The sequence below is a fragment of the Manis javanica genome, chromosome 17, assembly GCF_040802235.1.
Source record: "Manis javanica isolate MJ-LG chromosome 17, MJ_LKY, whole genome shotgun sequence".
NCBI lineage: Eukaryota > Metazoa > Chordata > Mammalia > Pholidota > Manidae > Manis > Manis javanica.
In genome coordinates, this window is record NC_133172.1 from 35,143,072 (window position 1) to 35,165,823 (window position 22,752).

The following is a 22,752-nucleotide window of genomic DNA, read 5'->3' on the forward strand; positions in this document are numbered from 1 at the left end:
TAGTTGAAGGTATTTTAAAACTAGGAAAGGGACCTTTGATAATCTATTATGGTAAACATGAATGTGACAGAAACATGGCTAATTCTCTAATCTTATCTGAGATATACATTCCACAAAGCTGACTAGATCTCAGAAGTTTTTTAATAAAAACTTCCTCTTTCCGCTTTAAAGATCATAAGAAGTCAGTGCACTTCAGTTCTCCCTGCAGAAAGGGCATTTAGTTTGGGATGTAACGTTTTAAAATAATAATACAAACCTTCTGGGAGAATACCACAATAAATGTTTCAAAAACCACTCAGTTAATCCCAGGGTATAATCCGGCTGTTTTAAATTACTACAGGGAATATGATGGGCCTTAATGACACTGTAACTGCATAAAGCCAAAGAAAGCTAGAAAGATTGGCCAAAAAGATGAGCTCAGAGCCAGCTGAAGTGACAACAAACATGTGGCTGTTTACTAGGATTGGAGAGGTTTAGTCTACAGATGTTTGTGGTCTCTAGAAGGTTCCAGAGGAATGAGTTATTATGAAGATTTGCAGGGTTTGATGAGAGCAAGATCCTTCCTGGAGATGGCAGGCCCCAGACAGGGAGGCCTCATGGTAGAGACAGAATTTATAGATTTCTGTGGTCAGATCATACTCTACTGGTCCCACAATGTACATCAACAAATTAATATTGTACGGATGTCATTTCAAAGTATCCTAAAGACGAGAGTCATTATTGAAGCCATTAGAGCACAGATGGTTCAAACTATATGCAGATATTCATACTTGCATTTTTGCATTATAGCTGGTTTTTTTTTTTTCTGTTGAACTGTAATGAATTGTCTCATAATCTATTCCATCTTCTTGCCATTAGCAGGCTTTGAATGTTCACAAATAGGAGCAAAGAACTCATTTTCCAGAGCTTTAATCACACAAAGAGGGAATGCCTAATTCTCTAAATGAAATGGTCTGTGATCACTGAAGCAGAGATTTAATATATCACGGCAAATTAGGTAGATTTTAATAAATTAGTTATCTCCCTGAATACTTTACATATGCTTAAGAAGGAACATTGCCTGTTTGCAAACAGTGAAAACCCAAGCCTATAAAAATCCTTTGAAGAAAATGACAAATAAAAAAGTAAATTAAAAAATGAAATGCATTATATCCTAGACCTCTAGAGACAATTCCTTTGCAGCATTGATTCACAGCTCCATTAAAAATATCAATTAAATCCTTCAGTGAGACTGGGTAAAAGCTAGAAAATTAACTTTCTGAGCTGCTTTTTGAGGATCTGGTTATCCAGATACACCCCAGCATTATACTGGCTCGATGTAAATTTAAAAAATGATAAAAAGATACTCTTTTCATGTCTAACTAAGCATATCAGAATTTGAGTAAGATTTTTAATAATTTCTAAGTCATAAGCTAAGTTTTCAAAGTGTAAATTTCATGTATGTATATATATACACACACACACACACACACACACACACACACACACACATATATATATATGTATCTGTCTATCCCCATTTTATATATACACATCTCTGGGTCCCATATCACCATTACAAACACATGAAAATAATACAAATTGGAAGAACTGTAATGTTTAAGAAAGAAAAACAAAAAACTTGCAGTCATTTAATAAGTTGGTGCCAAGTCTCATTCTTTATATTTAATTGATAGAAACTGCATGCATCAAAGAAAATGCATAGTGAGCTTTAATGTGCATAAAATGGATATTAGCATTTTAAAGAGGAAGATTAACACATTAATCCAAGTAATTTTCATATATTGCTTCTAATAAAATCTTCACAGTATAAAACTCTTAATGAGGCTAATCACAGGCCTTACATTTAGTGGGATAATTAGGGATAACATTAGGGATAAAGTATTTCTTTCTTCACAGGTTGTCGAAGACTTATCCTTTTTACTTATTAAAAATAAAAATGGGAATTGCATTTCAATTCTTCCTGTGAAAATGTTGAAAATGCAAAGACTTTCTCATGCTATCAGGTATAAATTATTGAGAAGGTATTGCCCATTGTGGAGAACTTAAGTCCTGAGGGGTGGCAGTCACGGGAAGGAGGGAGTAGAAAAATAAACAAATGAAAAAGTATACAAAAATTGAACACATCAAGCCCAGGCCCTCCCCCTCCCAGCTTCCCATGAATTATAGATTATATACATCAGGGTAATTAGGAAAATCTCATCTAAGAGCTTTTATGTGATCATTTACTCAGGGGTAGGAGATGCCTCTGGAGCAGTTTCTTTCATGCCTTCAAGTCATCTTTGTATTGCTTGTAGACAGACCGTAGGGCATGGAGGGCTTTGACTGTTACCCTGAGCTTGCCAATACTTCCGCCATCTGCTCGTGCATCAAAAACTAGGCAGAAAATAGCAGAAAAGTGTTAAAATAATTCGACAGACATTTTTTCAGGTAGGCTAACTGGAATAGTAGTTGTAAGATGAAAACAGCTCTATGAAAGTCCAAAGTTCATTGGCACCTCAGAAATCTAAAAATTAAAGCATGTCATATTTGTATGAAAGTACACATTTTATATGTATTGCATGTATGTATATATATTGCTTGTAGAGTTAAGACTAATGATCTAATCCTGAAGTTTACCTAGAGAATAGGCTATAGGATAACAATTCTCACACACAATCAGCATTTCTAAGCTAGGAAGAAATCAAAAGTCTAAAAGGGATCAAGATACAACAATGAAGAATTTGTTCTAACATACATGTTAGTAACATATTTCAGAATGGCAAACCACTGTAAAGAAGTTACATGATAATAATTTAGATTGGTTATTTATCTTTCTAAGGAAAACATTCCATTTTAAAATAGATTATATGTGAAATTAGAAAAAGTTAAAATGGCAGACTGGATCTTAAGGTCTATGGATTGGCTTTTAGGGTCCATGACCTGATGTTGAAGGAAAGTAGATGTAAAATTTTGAGTGGGTGTGGGCTTTTCTTGGAAAGCAGCCACAGTTTTCAGTGGTTACCAATGGCAGACTGTTTGTCAGAAGCCCTGGGCTTTGTCTGAGCCTTGTGGTGGCAGGTGGATGGGATGCTGATTCAGTTTGTGGGACCCCATCCCTCTGTGGACAGTGATACTTGCTAAAGACTCAAGGCCAGAATCCTGGACTGTGTAAGTTGGATAGCACTTATGAGTCTATATATTTTCCTTTTAAATTCCTTGTTGTTTACCTTGAACTTTTAGTGTATGTGTGTTTGTGTGTTTGTGAATTTGTTTACTTCTAAGAAAACTGTAAGGAACCTTCAAATAGAATTGGGTTAACAAAGATTTAGGTGGAGAAATGAGCTGGCAGAGAGATAGCAGGACACAAGTGGTCCCAAGCTTACTCGCCGAGTTTTCACTCCTTCTGTGGGACTTCTCACTTCTGTGTCTGGCACAGAACAAAGCATTAAAATCCTGATCTGACCAGTGTTTAATTTTCTGACTCTTTCCCAAAACATGGCTATACCAGCTGTCTGTCAGTTCAGTGTATGGTCCTGTGTGGTCTTGCAGAACAAGAAGATGGGTTGTTAAACAGAACTAACTGGAGAATATAATGTATAAATAGGTGATTTTGGACATTTTTGTCAGAGTCCATTCTGGTTGTCTTTAATAGGGTTTAGGTTAATATTTTAATCCTCTCTTTTTCTTTTGTGCCTGCAGAAGAATTAGTGACTAAACAAACCATGTACATCGTTTCCAGAGATGGCTCTACTAACTTAATGAAACTAGCACTCAGCCTCATTTTTCCATTTATTGCGTAAAGGCCAGACTATCTCTGATGATAATTTTTAAAAAGTATGATTCATTAAGTGTAATTCCTTCAGTATGTCCTAATTAAGTTATGTAAAAATAAAGGGTAGAAATTAAGCATTGTTGGGCCCCACACCTGGTGAGGTGAAAATCCAGGAGAGCACATTTTATCAGAAAGCCTTTAGGCCTCCCCGAATCCTGATGGGAAACAAGTGACCAAAACTACAGAGTTATCCATGGTGACTATATCGTTGGGTTGTAACACTGAATTAAAGGGAAGCCTTGCAAAAGCCACCGTAACGATCACTCAGAACTACCTGCCTTAGGTGAACCAGGCTTGACAGCACCAGGCTTTCATAAACAACATTTAAAAAACCCAATGGCGCTGATGGACAGTGACTGTAATGGGGTGTGTGTGGGGGACTTGGTGAAGGGGGGAGCCTAGTAAACATAATGTTCTTCATGTAATTGTAGATTAATGATAACAACAACAACAACAAAACCCCCAATGGGCAAACTTTTATCACCTCTCTACCCCCAGTACTAACAAAATGAATAATCCCTTGTGAAATGCAATTAAGTATCTTAAAATTTCTGTTGACTGAAAGGAAGGCAAAGGGGAGGGCATGGAAGAGATCTAAGGAGAGGCTTCCAGCTTCATCAAAAAGTCAGCCTGAGTTGTAAAAAATTCAACTAATGTGTGACTCAACATCCTTGCCAGGAAAAAGGTTTTAATAAAGAATCTGGATTTCAGCAATTGCTGCTTGTACAAATTGAGCAATACTTCCACCATACCATCGATATTTTGCTCGATGATGTCTCTCCCTTCCTGAAACATGTCAGCTAGGTTAATGTTAGCAATGCCTATGTCCTCGCACTCCAGATCCTGCTCATCCTCTGGAGGGTCACTGACCACAGTGAAGCAGACACTGAGAAGGAAAAGAACCAAGAAAATCACCACAAAGTGAGAAAAAATCACCATAAAACAGAACTCCCGAAGGGGTTTTTAATCACTAAGTACGAAATCTCAAAATTTCCAATTATTTCAATAAAAAGAAAATTACATTAGGTTAGATAAGTCATTATATTAACTGTTGGAATTATAGCACACCCAGCCTTCCAATGAACATTAATCCACTTTTCTAAGCACCGATTCACACTTATCTCTAGAATCTGAGAAAATTACATGCAAAGAGAAGAACCAGATGTTCACTCTATTACACATTATCTGATGCTTTGACACATCTACTTTTAAGGCTAAAGGATCAAGTGAATAAAGACCATGGAGGTTAAGGAAGCATTTTCAACAGAAATGCAACACTTTCTATAGAAACACATGACTTTGGAATTGCTGCTAAGCAATTTACTCATCTGTATGTGTTCTATAAAATGCAGAGATCATGCTCCCTGGGTAGCATTCTGAATCATGTTAGATAAATGCTGTAGCTCTGCCCAACAGCTATATGAAACATTTGTATTACTTCAGCAACCTCTTAACTTAAAATCATAGCATCCAAGTTTTACCTTACTTTTAGAAACATAATTGTATGGCTCTGATGGAACTGATTTGAATTAGTGGCTTGTGTTGAGGCCAAACACACTTGGATTGACCAAATGACAGGAATTTACAGTTAAGTACTCTTCTAATATGTCTTGGCAGCATAGCTTAAACCATGGATGCTTGTAAACTACCATTTTAACCATTTTCAAAATGTTACCCATCTCAAATCAGAAACAAAACAAGAAATTCGTGCCTTTGATAACAGTCTTAGATAAAAATCTAAGTCTCTGGGAAATCATGCCTTGAAAAATATGCACAAATAAAATCCTTTCCAAATTCTTATAGGTGAACATGACAGAATTTTTAACTAATTAGCTGAAAATAAGTATTCAATATTTCATTCCTTTACTAAGTCCCTGTTTTTAGATAACAATAAATTTTGAGTAGAAAATAGAAATCCCTTAAGTTAAAACCAAAGGTAATAACTATTCACAAAATAATTATGAAGAGTGCAAGTGGTTAAGTTGGCTATTTTATCTGATGCATGAAATGGAGGGATTAAGATAGCGTGGTTAAGGGCATCCACTCTGGGTTCAAATTTCTGCTTTCCTCCTTATTAGCTGTGTGACCTTGGACAAATTACTTAACCTCTCAGATCTCAGTTTACTTACCTGTAGAATGGGGATAACTTTACCTTTTCACAGGGCCCTGGGGAGGATCAAATGAGATGACACATGTAAATAGTACCTGGAACTTAGTAAGCTGAGTAAATGTTTGCTCTTTTATTATTACTATTTTAAATTTAGGTAGAGCTGCTTAAGCTTCTACATTTCAAAGGGGAAATAAAAAAGGCATGGAAAGGCTTGTTCCAACTGAAAACTGAGATTCCCAAATTATACAATGATTATGTCACTCAATTAAACAAGAATGATGATGAAAGAAATTGTCCTAAGATGAATATGCTTGGAAGGGTAGGAATTACAAGTGATATTTTATGCACACATTGTATTCACAAGATTTACAGAAAAGACAGAGCTACACAGATTGTAGTAATAATGTTAAGTGTCATCCTTATATAATGTTTCATATCTAAGGATCATATCACTATCACTGTATAAATGCAGACTATTGCCACTGAATATAGGAGAATTCTGAGACAAAGAGAAAAATAAACCCTTCTAAATGCCAGAGCAAGGGCTAGAAACAAAAAATGTAATATTTCTGGCTTTAAATTCTACACAAAGCAAAATGAGATGTCAAATAAAAAATTAGGAAACTCTAAAGTTAAGCTAAAAAGGGAGGAGGGTATATATCAAAACAATTTTAAAACTACAATTTGGCTTAAGCTAAAATATATATACACATACAAATCTTACATCTTACCTTTAACCCTGCCAAAACAAGAGGTGAAAACCTTGCTTCATGTCCTGCAGAGGCTTACTGTCTAGTCTGAGGACCTGGATTTACACAGGGGGTACAGGCCAGGTACCCAAGTGGAGGTAAAAACAGGAAGTGCCACATGAGCTTTTCTGTCTCCGCTCTCTTTTCAGCGAGACCTGGACTTGCTAACCTCCCCGGCCAGGTCCCAGAAACACATCTCTGTACATTCCTTCATGGCTGGAATGATCTTCTTAAGCTGTTCATGACTTGACTGGGTCCTCTCATCCTTCACTAACCAGCTTAAATGTTATCTCCTCAGGCTTGCCCTATTATTTTCTATTTTAGCAACGTGTTTATCTCAGTACTTATTGTCATATGTGATTGGCTGTTTACTTGTTGTCTGTCTTCCTCATTGGGATGTGAACTCCATGAACAGAGACTTCACTTCATTCACCATTTTAGCTCCTGAATCTTATGTAGGGGATCATAAATATTTGTTGTATTACTGTGTGAACTGCAAAATGGAAAGCCCTGTTGAAGTCTGGCTCATTTGGGGAAGGTTTTTTGGAGAAGGCAGGCATTAAGATTTATTTAGGAAATCGGAAGGCACTAAACACCTTAAATCATTCAACATTTTTGATTTTTCTTTCATTCTGAGATCGTGCATTTTTATACGAAACAGGACAGAAGAGCCTCAGGGTCATCTCTGAGTTTTACGCAGTAGACTGCTGATGGTCATGGTGGATCTGCTCAAAAGAACACTGTTAAGCAGAAGAAATGAAACCCAAAAGGAACCTTAAGTCAGTGTCCAAACTATAACTTCAAATAAATAATTGTTAAAGTCTCATATCAATGTGCTGCCTTTTTTCAAGTTGACACTTTGTATATTTGTCTATCTGCAGATATAGCAGGGGGCAGGATGCAAAGGTACTATATATAATTCATTATACAATGTACATAATTTTTGTGCATGTCAAGGAAGACTGGCCGAACTTCTCTCACTGTGGTTTTGTAAGTTATCACCAATATTCAAGAGGGTTGCTGTCTGAGAAAATAAATTTTTACAACTAGGAAATACTTTAAATAATGTGAAGTACTGTGACCTCTGAGTATTTAAAAAAAGGTGAGAGCATTCACTGGACTAAGAATTGCCAGGGAAAATGTAAATGTAAACTTATTTTTTCCATTAAGAAAATGGTACTGTCAAGGGAGCCAAGTGGGACAGGGCCATCCGCTCCTGTGGCGGGCAGAGGAGTGCACAGCAGGGCACTGCAAGCATGTACCCAGCTGCCATCAGTCCCAACTCGCTTTGCACCTGTAGGGCCTCTCCCAGTTTTTCTCCAAAGCAATATAAGTATTTGTGTCTCTGTGAGGTGTTTACAGAGTTTTAGGGAAACAATTATGAGAGAGTAGGATTGTTATAGTTATTGTGAACTTGCTTTTTGGTACAAGTAAGTAGGTCCTCTGAGGAAAGGCAGGTCAACAATTTAAGCAGAATCCGCCTTTTAAAAAATAAACACTTTTGAGGAAGGAAACAAAACTGCTCTCCCCCAATGAGGAGTGCTTCTAATATGTTCTAACAGTCCAGGAACAAAGTGAACAAGGAGGTAGACATGTAAAATTGAAAAGATTGGCAAGTCCAGCCCAGGGCTTGTCCACAGGAGCAGAGCTGCGTCCTGGACAGTGATGACCCAGCTTGTTGACTGCAGAGAAGCAGATGACATGGCTACTGCTGTTCCATAACCAGTGAGCTGCGATAATCTTGGGGGACTGGTGGTATGTGAGGGGCCTTGGAAGAAGCTGAGGTTTACAAAGTATTTAAGTAAAACTTGAGTGATTATCTACCATCCTGGGAAAACCCGAACCTTAGGCTAATTAACAGGGTTTTACCTTCTCTTCTTCAGAACTAAGATCCAAAGAAATGAATGTATGTATATTTCAAGGAGTTAATGAAAAAGCTACTATCTCAGATCCTTAGAGCTAAGAATCCGGTTTCCTTTCTTGAAACAGAGGATCAAGTGGTGGTTTGGAAGCTCTTTTGAAAAATATTATGCCTTTAACGTTCACCTCATGACTTCTAGGAAAGAATTTAGAAGGTGGTGGTAGTAAGCTCCATTTTTGAGGCACTGAGAGGCTGTGTAATTTATGGGCCATAAAGACAGGAAGAAGAGGACAATGGAGAGATAAGGGGTCCATCAGGCCAAGCCAGGGAACACAGGAAAGGGGCACTGGTGAAACCCAATTCAGGGGTTAATGGGCAGTACTTAGAGAATTCCTCAAACTAGGTGGATGGGAGCTCATACAAAAGCATGTTTGATATCAGGGGTTTTTCCTTTTCAAAAGGGTATAATTTCACTACTGAACCAGGATTGCCAAGTGTTCTGTTCAAATTTGCAAAAAAGAAAGAAAAAAAGAAACGATCAATTATTACACAGTGATAGTACGGTAAAACAGTCTGAAAGGCTGATGAGTTATTACCAATAATATTGCTATTACTACTACTTACAATGATTGCCATTAGCACTTATTGTGCACTTAACTATGAGTCAGGTACTATTCCATCCACCTTACATATATTATCTCATTTTATCCTTATAGTAATCATATATAGTATTACTATCTCCATTTTACAAACAAATAAAATAAGGCACAGGGTGGTTGTCCAACGTCAGACAGCTCGTAAGTGAACAAGACTTTATACTCAAACCATTGATTCCAGAGTGCATCCTCCTTGTGCTCTTTACAGTCATGCTTGAATGGCAATGGGATTGCAAAACACTACAGGATCTTTACAGATACTCTGAAGGCTAGGCAGGGCTACTCTACTGCTAGAAGGAGAGAGACTAGAGAGGTCACATACTTATTCAAGGACATGAATAAATCAGAGAAGTCTGGTATTCCGAATCCTCATTTTGTGCTTTTTTTCGTCACACCATGCTATAAAGATCTGCTTTATACAAGCCATCAAGATAATTTAGAATGCTTAAATATACCTTCTATTGGGCATCTCTTGTTTTAGTAGTATAGCTTTTAAGATGTCTCTCTTTGCTTGGTTGTTTTCTTTATCCACGTAGATCACTACACCAAAAAGAAAAAAAAATCCATAAAAGGAAGTCACTCAGAAATATGCTACCATTAGTACCATTCTGTATTTGGATAAATACCTGTTTTTAGAGGGGCAAGTCATGCCACCTCACTTGTACACCTGGGAAAAGCAAGCAGCTCTGGAAACCAGAATCAAATCTGAATAGTCATGTGATCTAATGTCATGTCACTGGCAGGTTTATGTGCACACTGTCAGAAAAGATACAAGCAACATCTGAGAGTGCCACACTGCTGTCACTGCCTGTTAATAGCACTGGCAGTCATGACAGTAAAAGCCAGTGGTCTTTATTGCTTTGTATTTGACGGATTTACTGCATTTCCTTTCACCCAAGAAGCAAGTGATAATGATAATGTATGGCAGAGAGCTTGTCCTTCCTGACAGCCTTGGTAATTTAATCCTTCTCTCCTGCCATAACATGCAATAAAAGAGGTATCTAGTGTATTGGGTTGAGGAAATCCACAGGCTGACGTTTGCTGGTGTTTAGGTGGGGGCAATGGTAGAGAAATGTGGAGGAAGAAAGTGTCTTTTTAGAAGGTGAAGTCTGTCTTTGGTTTTTAAAGGTATATGTTGGCACGCAGGAATGTGGCTAAACTTAGCTGAAATATCAGATAATAACTGATCGAAAGTCCCAAAGGAAGAGGTAGATGAACACATGAAACTGTAAGTGGGTGTCTGCACTTTGGGAAAATGATATCTCAGAGTGTGAAGACTCCAATTTTCATCCTGAAAATTTTTTCTCAGCTCAGCAGCCTTTCAGCCATACCTTAGTTTCTGAAGATATTTGTTTTTCAGATGGCATTTTGGAGGTAAAGTCTCCCCTGTGACCAGACCTTAATTTACAGATTATCCTTGATCACAAGTACACTAAAGGTGAAGGATACCATGATGACTCTAAAGCCAGGCTCCACTGAGAGCAAACATATTTTATACTGAGAATCTGTCCCTGGACAGTCTCAAATTATGATACTATCAACTCATTTAGTCGTTTGGCTCAGTTGAGCAAATGTTAACTGAGCGCCAAATATGTGTCAGGTGCCTAGTTAGGCATTCAGGGTGGGAGACATAAAAGTGTCTGGGTAGGAGTGGGTTAGTGGTTTAAGAGCCGAACCAAGGCCAAACAGCAATTCTTAGCTTATTGCTCCTTGTGTGAAGCCATGTTATTAGTAAATGTGACTAATTATATGGATTACTGAGATTTCCAGGAATCAAAAAAGACAAAGGTTCAGAGTGTCTTACTTATCAATGTTACAGTCTTGCTAATGGATGAGTTTCAATAACATTGAGAGTATACCTCATTTTGGCCATCAGAACTAGCTAAATGGGAATTTTTAAATTTTTGCCCATAATCATCAATTTAAGATACTATGGTAGACCCCTTTTTGACTTCAGAGTTCTAAAGCTTTTAAGCCATAATGGCCTCCATTGTTTCTTTTGTGATATTTTTTTTGGGTAATTTCCCCCCAGATTCATTGAGTTATAATTGACATATAACACTATTAATTACTTTTAGGTGTACAACATAATGATGTATGTATGTGTTGCAAAATGATCACCACAGTAAGTTTAGTTACATCCATCACCTCATAGTTACAACTTTTTTTCCTTGTATAATGAGAACTTTAAAGATCTATTCTCTTAGCAACTTTCAAATATACAAACCTGTATTGTTAACTAGAGTGGCCTATCTTGATTGAAGTAAGAGTAACCTCAGTGATTTAAAAAACAGACTGACTTCTAAGTCCAGCATCCAAATAGGCTTTCAGTTAAACCAGAGCAGTTCTAGTGAATATCAATAGCTTGAATAAAACCTCTTTTAATGTAAACTGTACCTAACATAAAATTTACCATTGTACCATTTTTAAGCATATAGTTCGGTGGCATTAAGTACATTCACATTGTTGTGCCACCATCACCACCATCCATTTCCAGAACTTTTTCATCATAACAAACTGAAAATCTGTACCCAGTAAATACTAACTCCCCACTCCATCCACCTCCCAGTTCTGGTAACCACATTCTACTTTCTGTGTCTATAAATTTGACTACTCTGGGTATCTCATATAAGTGGAGCCATATAATATCTGTCCTTTTGTGTTTGGCTTATTTTGTTTAGCATAATGTATTCATGGTTCATCCATGGCAGATATCAAAATTTCATTCCTTTTTAAAGACTGAATAATGTTCCATTATATGCAGATACATGTATGTGTATATACATATATATATAGTTTATCCATTTATCTGTTGATGGACATTTGGGTTGTTTCCCCATTTTTGGCTATGGTGGATAATGCTGCTATGAACATGGATGTACAAACATCTGTCAGAGTGCTTGCTTTCAATTCTTTTGGGTATATATCCAGAAGAACTGCTGTAGCATATGTACATATATATATATATATTCATATATCTAACCTTTTTTAAAACAATTTTACCACTGAAATTGTAGAAAAATGGTATATTTGGGACACCTTCTGCTTTTGTTTCATCCAGTTGGCCAGCAGACTGTATTTTCTATTCTCTTAACAAAGATAAAAATAGTGACAGCCACCATTTATTCACATATGTTAAGAACCATGCTGACCAACACTTTTACAAATGACTAAACAAACCCAGAAAAGGTATATTTGCCCAAGGTCACTTAGAAAGTGGCAGAGCCAGAATTTGAATCCAGCAATGTCTGCCTCCAGAGCCTGCCTTCTTAACCTCCATGCTGTAACTTTTCTTTCTTCTTTATGAGGCCAAGACTTTTCCTGCTGTTTAAGCTGCAACCATGCTAACACAGACTGGACTGTGAGAAAGAGGTTCCATAACTGTATCAAGGGAAGCCACCCCAGTCTCCTCTCATCTTTCACAATGAGGTATTGCTGAGATACACCTGTCTAGGTACCTTAAACAACTCTTACCTGCTTCCATATCTTAGCTTTGGTAAATAATGCTGCAATAAACATAGGGCTGCATATATCTTTCTGAATAAGGGATTTTGTTTTCTTTGGGTAAATTCCTAAAGTGGAATTACTGGGTTGTATGATATTTTTATTTTAATTTTTCTGAGGAATCTCCATACTGCTTTTCACAGTGGCTGCACCAATTTACATTCCCACCAACAGTGTAGGAGGGTTCCCATTTCTCCATATCCTCTCCAACACTTGTTATTTCTTGTTTTTTGGATAGTGGCCATTCTAACTGGTGTGAGGTGAGCTCACTGTGGTTTTTATTTGCATTTCCCTAATGGTTAGTGATGTGGAGTACCTTTGCATGTGCTTGTGGGACATCTGTATTTCTTCTTTGGAGAAGTGTCTGTTCATGTCCTCTGCCCATTTTTTAATTGGACTACTTGTTTTTATGTGTGAATCCTTTATATATTTTAGATGGTGCATATGTACACTGGAATATTAGCCATAAAAAGAAAGAAATCTGTTATTGGCTATGACATGGATGGAACTAGAGGGTATTATGCTAAGTGATATAAGCCAGGTGGAGAAAGACAAATACCATATTATTTCACTTATTTGAAGAATCTAGAAACAAAATAAAACAAAATGAGAACAAAATAGCAGTAGACTCATAGACAGTGAGAAGTGACTGGTGGTTACCACGGGGGATGCACTGGGGTGGGTGGGGACAGTGAGGAGATTAAAAGGGCACAAAAATCTCAATCATAATATAAGGTGGTCATGAGGTTGGTAGTAAGGCATGGAGAATATAGCCAATGGTTCTGTAATATCTTTCTATGTGGACAGATAGTAACTGCATTAGTTGGAGTAAAGATTGAATACTATAACTGTTGGACCACTATGTTGTATACTTGAAACCAATATGAGATTGTATATCAACTATACTTCAATTGAAAAAAAAAAAAGGAAATATCTCAAATAAAACAAAACAAAAAAAACACAACTCTCTTGGTTGGATACTTTTTAAAATTCCTTTTCTGAAAAAAATCAAGCTACCTACCAATAAACTTAGTTCTCCAAAGGCACACCAAGTTAGAACTAGTGCTCTCCTGCTTACACAAGCAAGGCCTAGACTGTGCCATCTTAATCTAGCCCTGTGGTTTTTAGTTATTAATGTACATCAGAATCCCATGGTGGACTTGTTAAAATGCAGATTACTGAGCTCACCCCACCAGCCCTGGTTCTGATTCAGTAGGTCTGGGGTAGGGCCTAAGATTCTGCATTTCCAGTATCTTCGCAGCTGCTACTGTTGCTGGCCAGGACAGCACACATTCAAAACTACTGTCTAGCCCAACATTCCTTTGTTCAAATTTTGAATAGGATCAGGAACCACTGAACATTTTTGTGTTGAACAGGTGGGAAATAGAGACACTTTGGCCACTTCTAATTAGGTCAGTAATTCTAAGGACATCCATTTGGTGTTCTGAAACTAGACAGTTAAAAAAAACTATAATATCAAAACTTTAGAAAGTTTTTTATTCCTTAAATTCCTTTAAAAAGCAATTCTGGTGATTATGAAGCTATTTGCCTTTCATTCCCACCAGAAATCACATTTGTTTAGGACTTGATAGATTTTGACATAAACCTACTGAAAGCATATGTCTCAAAAAAGATACAAACCAGTAGTCCAAATTACTTGAGTTGATCTCGAATTGTCTATCATTAAAAACATATCTCCTACTTCTGTAGGTTGGAGAAATCCTTATCTTCTTTATCAGTGCCTTTTGGCAGAAGTAAGAAATACACCTGGTTTGATTATAAAAGGGTTGATAACCTTGAATCTCAGATAAATTGTGTTTCTCTGTAATCCTTATCTTTGCCAAGTTTCTCTTCCCATTAGTAACAAAATCTAAAGCTCTACATCCTTTTCATCTTCTGAATTAAACTTTAATTGTTCCCAAAGATAGACTGTTCAATGCTTAGAGACTAAGGGCAGGATCTGTGCAAGTCTAATAAAAACTTTGGACGATTTCATTAATCTTTTTTCTTCCCATTGTCAATTCCCTAGAAGGCTTTATTCAGTGCAGACAACATTCTTCAGACCTACCATTAATCTTCTTTTTTTTTCAAACTATTTTCTTGCTTTCTCAGTATTCTCTGAGCAAAATTTTCAAGCCCAATAAAATACAAAAGTTTTGTTTTTGCTACCAATGTCTAGCAAGTGAATTCAACTCTGTTGTTTTTTTCAGTGTTAGTAGCCCCAAGAAGAAATACTTTTTGTGTAGGTGAAACTGGTATTAACACCTCTTAATACAGATTAAATCAGGCCATAAATAATCCTGGAAATCACTAGTCTAAACCTCTTATTTTTGTACCTAATTTAGGCCTTAGTTCACAAATCCTTTGTATAGACTCAAGTAGTAATACAGGGTAAAAATATCATTGCAAGGTTCAGTTAACCTTTCGACTGGCATGTTGTTCAAATAGGAGATAGCATGTACTAACTGTCCTTTAAATTTTCCGTCTGAATTAAAAAGCTTGGAAATAAAACTATTTCCATTAACACTTAATAAGATTTCCAAGATGTAAGGCTACACTATATTGACCTTTTATATCAAGTAACAAGTGAATGGTAGATCATTATAATAATTAGATGAGATAGTTACTTATTAACCAAAGATTCAAGGAGATTGTCCTGCAATGAAGGAGATGTGAATGTAATAATTTAAAAACATTTTCATTATGTCATTTTGAAGTGAAAAATGAAGACTTCTATATGGTTAATATTATTTCTCAAATTTGCTAATGACTTCGGACTCATTTTTTCAGATGCAGTAGATATAAAACAGCATTATTTTGCTTCTAAGCACAAAATACATCTCTCTCCCTTCCCACCAGATAATATCTTTAAACTTCTTTTCATTTAACCTTGGAAATTCTACACAGTCAAATCTCTATAGGTAGGAATAGAAGCTGAAGAAAGGTAAATACTCCTATTGAATTAATTTCTAATAGAATATTTCTTTTCTTGTTGCTATCAAATGACTAATGCATTTGAAACATAAGCAACTCTTAAGATACCAATTAGGTAGTATGGTATCTTCCAGTACAAGGGAATAAAAAACCCAAAACCAGTGACAACCAACCAACCAACCAACCAACCAATGAAAAGCTCCAAACAGACCCAGGTCACCAAGTGAGATCACAGTGAATTCAGGATACTTGAGCGTGTGTCACAGGTTTCTTCCAACGAATGATTTGCACTGTTCCTTCAGCAAATGGAAACATCTGTTCAGCTGCACTTCTCAAGGTACAATTTCTAAAAAACGATTTTGTTGCCAGTCCAACCAAACATTCTATTGCTGACTTTTACAAAGAATAATACAAAAGCCAGAAAACTTTGTCTCTTTTCTTGGAATATCTTCATTAAAATTAGTTGAACTAAATAGTTCTTTAATTACTAATAATATTTGATGTGGTTTACTTTTTTTTTGGCACTCTGCAGTTTAAAGATCTCTAGAAAGCTTGAGAAAATATTTTTGTAAATATTTCTTTGTATCAAGTCAATGAAAAGAAGAAGGAATCGGGTTCTTGCTCTGACCACAATACTTATTTCCCATGTGATTTCTCAACCTACTTGTTTTTATAGGATTTGTGCTGGAAGGGATCTTAAGAGAGCACCTTATTCAATAGATTAAAAGATAGGGAACCATGAAATTTAAACATCTTGCTCAAGTTCACATAACTAGTGAAAACTGTGGGTACATGAAGACTAGAACAGATCTCCAGATATGAGTATTGTCTCAAGTAATGAATATATTTAAAAAAATGCTAGTAGCCAAAAAAAATAAAAGTAACCATGAGCATTTGTAATCATACTGTACAACACCAATATTACATATGTTGATTAAAATTCAATTTATAAAACTGATGAGAAAAAAATATTGGTGCTCAACTAGTGTGAGATGGCCTATTATGCTAAAGATAATGCAACACTCCATCTTTAGGGTTTGCTTTAATACAGGGCATTAGGAGAATCTGGTAAGCAGTTTTAAATTAGGGTCATGGAAGCTTGCTATGATTCTTTTTACTCTTATCTAATTATATGCTGATATATACTATTCTTAAAAATGTCTTAAAGTTGGTTGACTTAAGAACATACAGGGTGTCAGGTGGACCTCACTTGTCTTGCAGACTCTCATGTCAACTGGCTGATAGATAAAGCCCTAGAAGAAAAACCTGCCTGCTGCTGTGAATGGATGTGTGGGCTAAAAGATGAAAAGGCATTGTAGAAACTTATGTCACTCAATTAAAATCCTAAACATTTAGACCCTGGGAGAGATACAGACATAAACTATAAAAATATCAATGTGGAGAGGAGTCAAGCTGGCGGCGTGAGTAGGGCAGCAGAAATCTTCCAAAACCATACATATTTTTGAAAATACAACAAATAGAACTATTCCTAAAAGAGAGACCAGAAGATACAGTACAACAGTCAGGCTACATCTACAGCTGTGAGAACTCAGCACCTCACGAAGGGGTAAGATACAAGCTGTGGCCCAGCGGGACCCGAGCACCTCCCCCACCCCAGCCCACCGGTGGGAGGAGAGGAGTCGGAGCGGGGAGGGAGAGGGAACCCATGACTGCCTAATACCCAGCCCTAGTCATCTGCACCGGGAGCGCAGACACACATGGGGTGCTGGATATTAAGGAAACAGAACAGTAAAACCTGCGAGTGGTTCCCTGCAGATGGCACACCTGGGACAAAAGAAAAGCAAGTGCTTTCTGAAAGTCTTAAAGGGACAGGGGCTCCACAGCTGGACAGAATTGTCCTGGCACACTTGGCCCAGCAGGCTGGGAATCGCAGGGAACTTCGGGCACCCTAACCTCTTGGGTGGCAGTGCAGCTCTGAAGGCCCTCACAGCAATAAACAGCCTTCCATCCATTCCCCCGCTGGCATGGCCCTGCCACAATAGGGGAGCAGCCTGAGAGCAGCCACACCTACAGCAGCTGCCCAAAGCCTCCTCCGCAGCCGCCCAGGACAGACTCAGAAACCTGCCAGTGCGCAGCTGCCCAGAACAGACAGAGGAAGCTGGAACAAGGCACAAAGGGTCGCCATTTTTGCAGGAGAGCACACTCGGTGTGACTGCCACTCCCTGCAGGGTTCTGGGCTGCCTTGACGCTGCCCTGCTTGCGGCGACTGAGGAAAAAAAACTGGAAGATGCTCCCAGTGTGCGGGTAACTGGCACAAGCAGCGGAGAAGGGCAGGGTGACCAGCAAGGAGGAAGGAACTTCATTCTCCCAACTGACACACGCGCCAACTGCCTACAACTACCTCTATCGCCATGAAAAGGCAGAAGAATTTGATCCAGTCCAGAATTACCCAGACAACTCCTGAGAGGGAACCTGGGGAGATAGATTCAACCAATCTTCCTGAAAAAGAATTCAAAATAAAGGTTTTAACCATGCTGATGGACTTGCAGAGAAATATGCAAGAGCTAAGGAGGGAGAATACAGAAATAAAACAGTCTCTGGAAGGACTTAAAAGCAGAATGGATGAGGAGCAAGAGGCCATTAATAGAATAGAAATCAGAGAACAGGAATGTAGAGAACCTGATGCAGAGAGACAAAAGGATCTCCAGGAATGAAAGAATATTAAGAGAACTGTGTGACTAACCCAAACAAAACAATATTCACATTATAGGGGTACCAGAAGAAGAAGACAGAGAAAAAGGGATAGAAAGTGTATCTGAAGAAATAATTGGTGAAAAGTTCCCCAAACTGGGGGAGGAAAAAGTTGAAACCACTGAAGCACACAGAACTCCCAACACAAGGGACCCAAGGAAGATAACCCCAAGACACATAATAATTAAAATGACAAAGATCAAGGACAAGGACAGAGTATTAAAGGCAGCGAGAGAGAGAAAAAAGGTCACCTACAAAGGAAAACCCATCAGGCTATCAGACTTCTCAACAGAAACCTTACAGGCCAGAAGAGAATGGCATGATATATTTAATGAACTGAAATAGAAGGGCCTTGGAACCAAGAATACTGTATCCAGCATGATTATCATTTAAATATGAAGGAGCGATTAAATAATTCCCAGACAAGCAAAAGTTGAGGGAATTTGCCTCCCACAAACCACCTCTACAGGATATTTTAAAGGAACTTCTCTAGATGGCAGCACTCCTAAGGTTAAATAGATGTCACCAGAGAAAATAAAATCACAGCAAAGAAAGCAGACCAGCCAAATACTAACTAAAGGCAAAAAATAAAATCAACTACTCACAAAAGCAGGGAAAGGAAATGCAAAAGAGTACAGAATAAAACACCTAACATATAAAGAATGGAGGAAGAGGAATAAGAAAGGAGAGAAATAAAGAATCATCAGATTGTGTTCATAATAGCTTAATCAGTGAGTTAATTTAGACAGTTAGATAGTAAAGAAGCTACCCTTGAACCTTCGGTAACCACGAATCTAAAGCCAGCAATGGCAATAAGTACATATCTTTCAATAATCACCCTAAATGTAAATGGACTGAATGTACCAATTAAAAGACACAGAGTAATAGAATGGATAAAAAACCAAGACCCATCTATATGCTGTTTACAAGAGACTCACCTCAAACCCAAAGACATACACAGACTAAAAGTGAAGGGATGGAAAAAGATATTTCATGCAAACAACAGGGAGAAAAAAGCAGGTGTTGCAGTAGTAGTAGTATCAGAGAAAATAGACTTCTAAACAAAGAAAGTAACAAGAGATAAAGAAGGACACTACATAATGATAAAGGGGTCAGTCCAACAAGAGGATATAACCATTATATATATACATGCAACCAATACATGAGCACCGACATATATGAAACAAATACTAACAGAATTAAAGGAGGAAATAAAGTGCAATGCATTCATTTTAAGAGAGTTCAAGACATCACTCACTCCAAAGGACAGACCCACCAGAAAGAAAATAAGGACACAGAGGCACTGAACAACACACTAGAACAGATGCACCTAATAGACATCTACAGAACTCTACACTGAAAAGCAGAAGGATACGCATTCTTCTCAAGTGGACATGGAACATTTTCCAGAATAGACCACATACTAGGCCACAAAAAGAGCCTCAGTAAATTCAAAAACATTGAAATTCTACCAATGAACTTCTCAGATGACAAAGGTATAAAACTAGAAATAAATTGTACAAAGAAAACAAAAAGGCTCACAAACACATGGAGGCTTAACAACATGCTCCTAAATAATCAATGGATCAATGACCAAATTAAAATAGAGATCAAGCAATATATGAAGACAAATGACAAGAACAGCACAAAGCCCCAAGTTCTGTAGTACGCAGCAAAGGCAGTTCTAAGAGGAAAGAATATAGCAATCCAGGCCTATTTAAAGAAGGAAGAACAATCCAAATGAATAGTCTAAAGTCACAATTATTGAAACTGGAAAAAGAAGAACAAATGAGGCCTAAAGTCAGCAGAAGGAGGGACATAATAAAGATCAGAGAAGAAATAAATAAAACTGAGAAGAATAAAACAATAGAAAAAATCAATGAAACTAAGAGCTGGTTCTTGAGAAAATAAACAAAATAGATAAGCCTCTAGCCAGACTTATTAAGAGAAAAATAGAATCAACACAGATCAAGAGAATCAGAAACAAGAAAGGAAAAATCATGACAGACCCAACAGAAATACCAAGAGTCATTAGAGAATACTATGAGAATCTATATGCAAACAAGCTGGAATACCTAGAAGAAATGGACAACTTCCTAGAAAAATACAACCTTCCAAGACTGACCAAGGAAGACAGAGATCATCTAAACTGATGAATTAGCAGCAACAAAATTGAATCAGTAATCAAAAAACTAACCAAGAGCAAAGCCCGTGGGCCAGATGGATTTACCGCTGAATTTTATCAGACATATAGCGTAGACATAATACCCATTCTCCTTAAAGTTTTCCAAAAAATAGAAGAGGAGGGAATACTTCCAAACTCATCCGATGAAGCCAACATCACTCTAATACCAAAACCAGGCAAAGACCTCACAAAAAAGAAAATAACAGACCAATATCCCTGATGAACATAGATGCAAAAATACTCAACAAAATATTAGCAAACCAAATTCAAAAATACATCAAGAGGATCATACACTATGACCAAGTGGGATTCATCTCAGGGATGCAAGGATGGTACAACATTCGAAAAATCCATCAACATCATCCACCACATCAACAAAATGAAGGACAAGAACCACATGATCATCTCCATAGATGCTGAAAAAGCATTCGACAAAATTCAACATCCATTCATGATAAAAACTCTCAACAAAATGGGTATAGAGGGCAAGTACCTCAACATAATAAAGGCCATATATGACAAACCCACAGCCAACATCATACTTAACAGGAAGAAGCTGAAAGCTTTTCCTCTAAGATTGGGAACAACACAGGGATGTCCACTCTCCCCACTGTTATTCAACATAGTAGTGGAGGTCCTAGCCATGGCAATCAGACAAAACAGAGAAATACAAGGCATCCAGACAGGTAAAGAGGAAGTCAAACTGTCATTATTTTCAGATGACATGATATTGTACATAAAAAACCCTAAAGACTCCACTTCAAAACTACTAGAACAAATATCTGAATTCAGCAAAGTTGCAGGATATAAAATTAATACACAGAAATCTGTTGCTTTCCTATACACTAATGATGAACTAGCAGAAAGAGAAATCAGGAAAACAATTCCATTCATAATTGCATCAAAAAGAATAAAATACTTAAGAATAAACCTAACCAAGGAAGTGAAAGACCTATACCTTGTAAACTACAAGACTCTCTTAAGAGAAATTAAAGAGGTCACTACCAAATGGAAACTCATCCATGGTCTTAGCTAGGAAGAATGAATATTGTCAAAATGACCATCCTGCCTAAAGCAATCTACAGATTCAATGCAATCTCTATCAAAATACCAACAGCATTCTTCAACGAACTGGAACAAATAGTTCTAAAAATCATATGGAACAATCAAAGACCCTGAATAGCCAAAGCAATCTTGAGAAGGAAGAACAAAGTTGGGGAGGGAGTGATCTCACTTCCCAACTTCAAGCTCTACTACAAAGCCATAGTAATTAAGACAATTTGGTACTGGCACAAGAACAGACCCACAGACCAGTGGAACAGAATAGAGAGTCCAGATATTTACCCAAACATATATGGTTAATTAATATATGATAAAGGAGCCATGGACATACAATGGGGAAATGACAGCCTCTTGAACAGCTGGTGTTGGCAAAACTGGACAGCTACATGTAAGAGAATGAAACTGGACCATTGTCTAACCCCATACACAAAAGTAAATTCAAAATGGATCAAAGACCTGAACGTAAGTCATGAAACCATAAAACTCTTAGAAAAAAACATAGGCAAAAATCTCTTGGACATAAACACGAGCGACTTCTTCATGAGCATATCTCCCCGGGGACAGGAAAGAAAAGCATAAGTGAACAAGTGGGACTATATCAAGCTGAAAAGCTTCTGTACAGCAAAGGACACCACCAAGAGAACAAAAGACATCCTACAGTATGGGAGAATATATTCATAAATGACAGATCAGATAAAGGGTTGACATCCAAAGTATATAAGGAGTTCATGCATCTCAACAAACAAAAAGCAAATAATCCAATTGAAAAATGGACTGAGGAGCTGAAGAGACTATTCTCCAAAGAAGAAATTCAGATGGCCAAGAGGCACATGAAAAGATCCTCCACATCGTAGATATCAGAGAAATGAAAATTAAATCCAGAATTATATATTACCTCACACCAGTAAGGATAGCCCCCATCCAAAAGACAAACAACAACAAATGTTGGCGAGGTTGTGGAGAAAGGGGAACCCTCCTACACTGCTGGTGGGAATGTAAACTAGTTCAACCATTGTGGAAAGCAGCATGGAGGTTCCTCAAAAAACTCAAAATAGAAATACCATTTGGCCCAGGAATTCCACTCCTAGGAATTTACCCTAAGAATGCAGCGCCCCAGTTTGAAAAAGACAGATGCAGCCCTATGTTTACTGCTGCACTATTTACA

The 22,752-nt window shown here is 37.4% G+C and overlaps 1 protein-coding gene across 3 annotated transcripts in view; it reads right to left on the reverse strand.

Annotated features, from left to right (window-relative positions):
• Positions 1-1,593: 1,593 nt before the first annotated feature.
• The window catches only part of RPGRIP1L (RPGRIP1 like), a 110,084-nt gene continuing 88,925 nt past the window's right edge, over positions 1,594-22,752 (reverse strand). The window contains exons 24-26 of one of the 3 annotated variants that reach the window (XM_073225697.1): positions 9,646-9,730; positions 4,567-4,700; positions 1,594-2,376 (exon numbers count right to left, since the gene is read on the reverse strand). In XM_073225697.1, the coding sequence (XP_073081798.1) occupies positions 2,264-2,376; positions 4,567-4,700; positions 9,646-9,730 (332 nt within the window). In that variant the 3' untranslated portion in view covers positions 1,594-2,263. The remainder of the gene's footprint in view (positions 2,377-4,566; positions 4,701-9,645; positions 9,731-22,752) is intronic. The other 2 variants (XM_037001454.2, XM_037001456.2) reach the window with 2 other exon arrangements.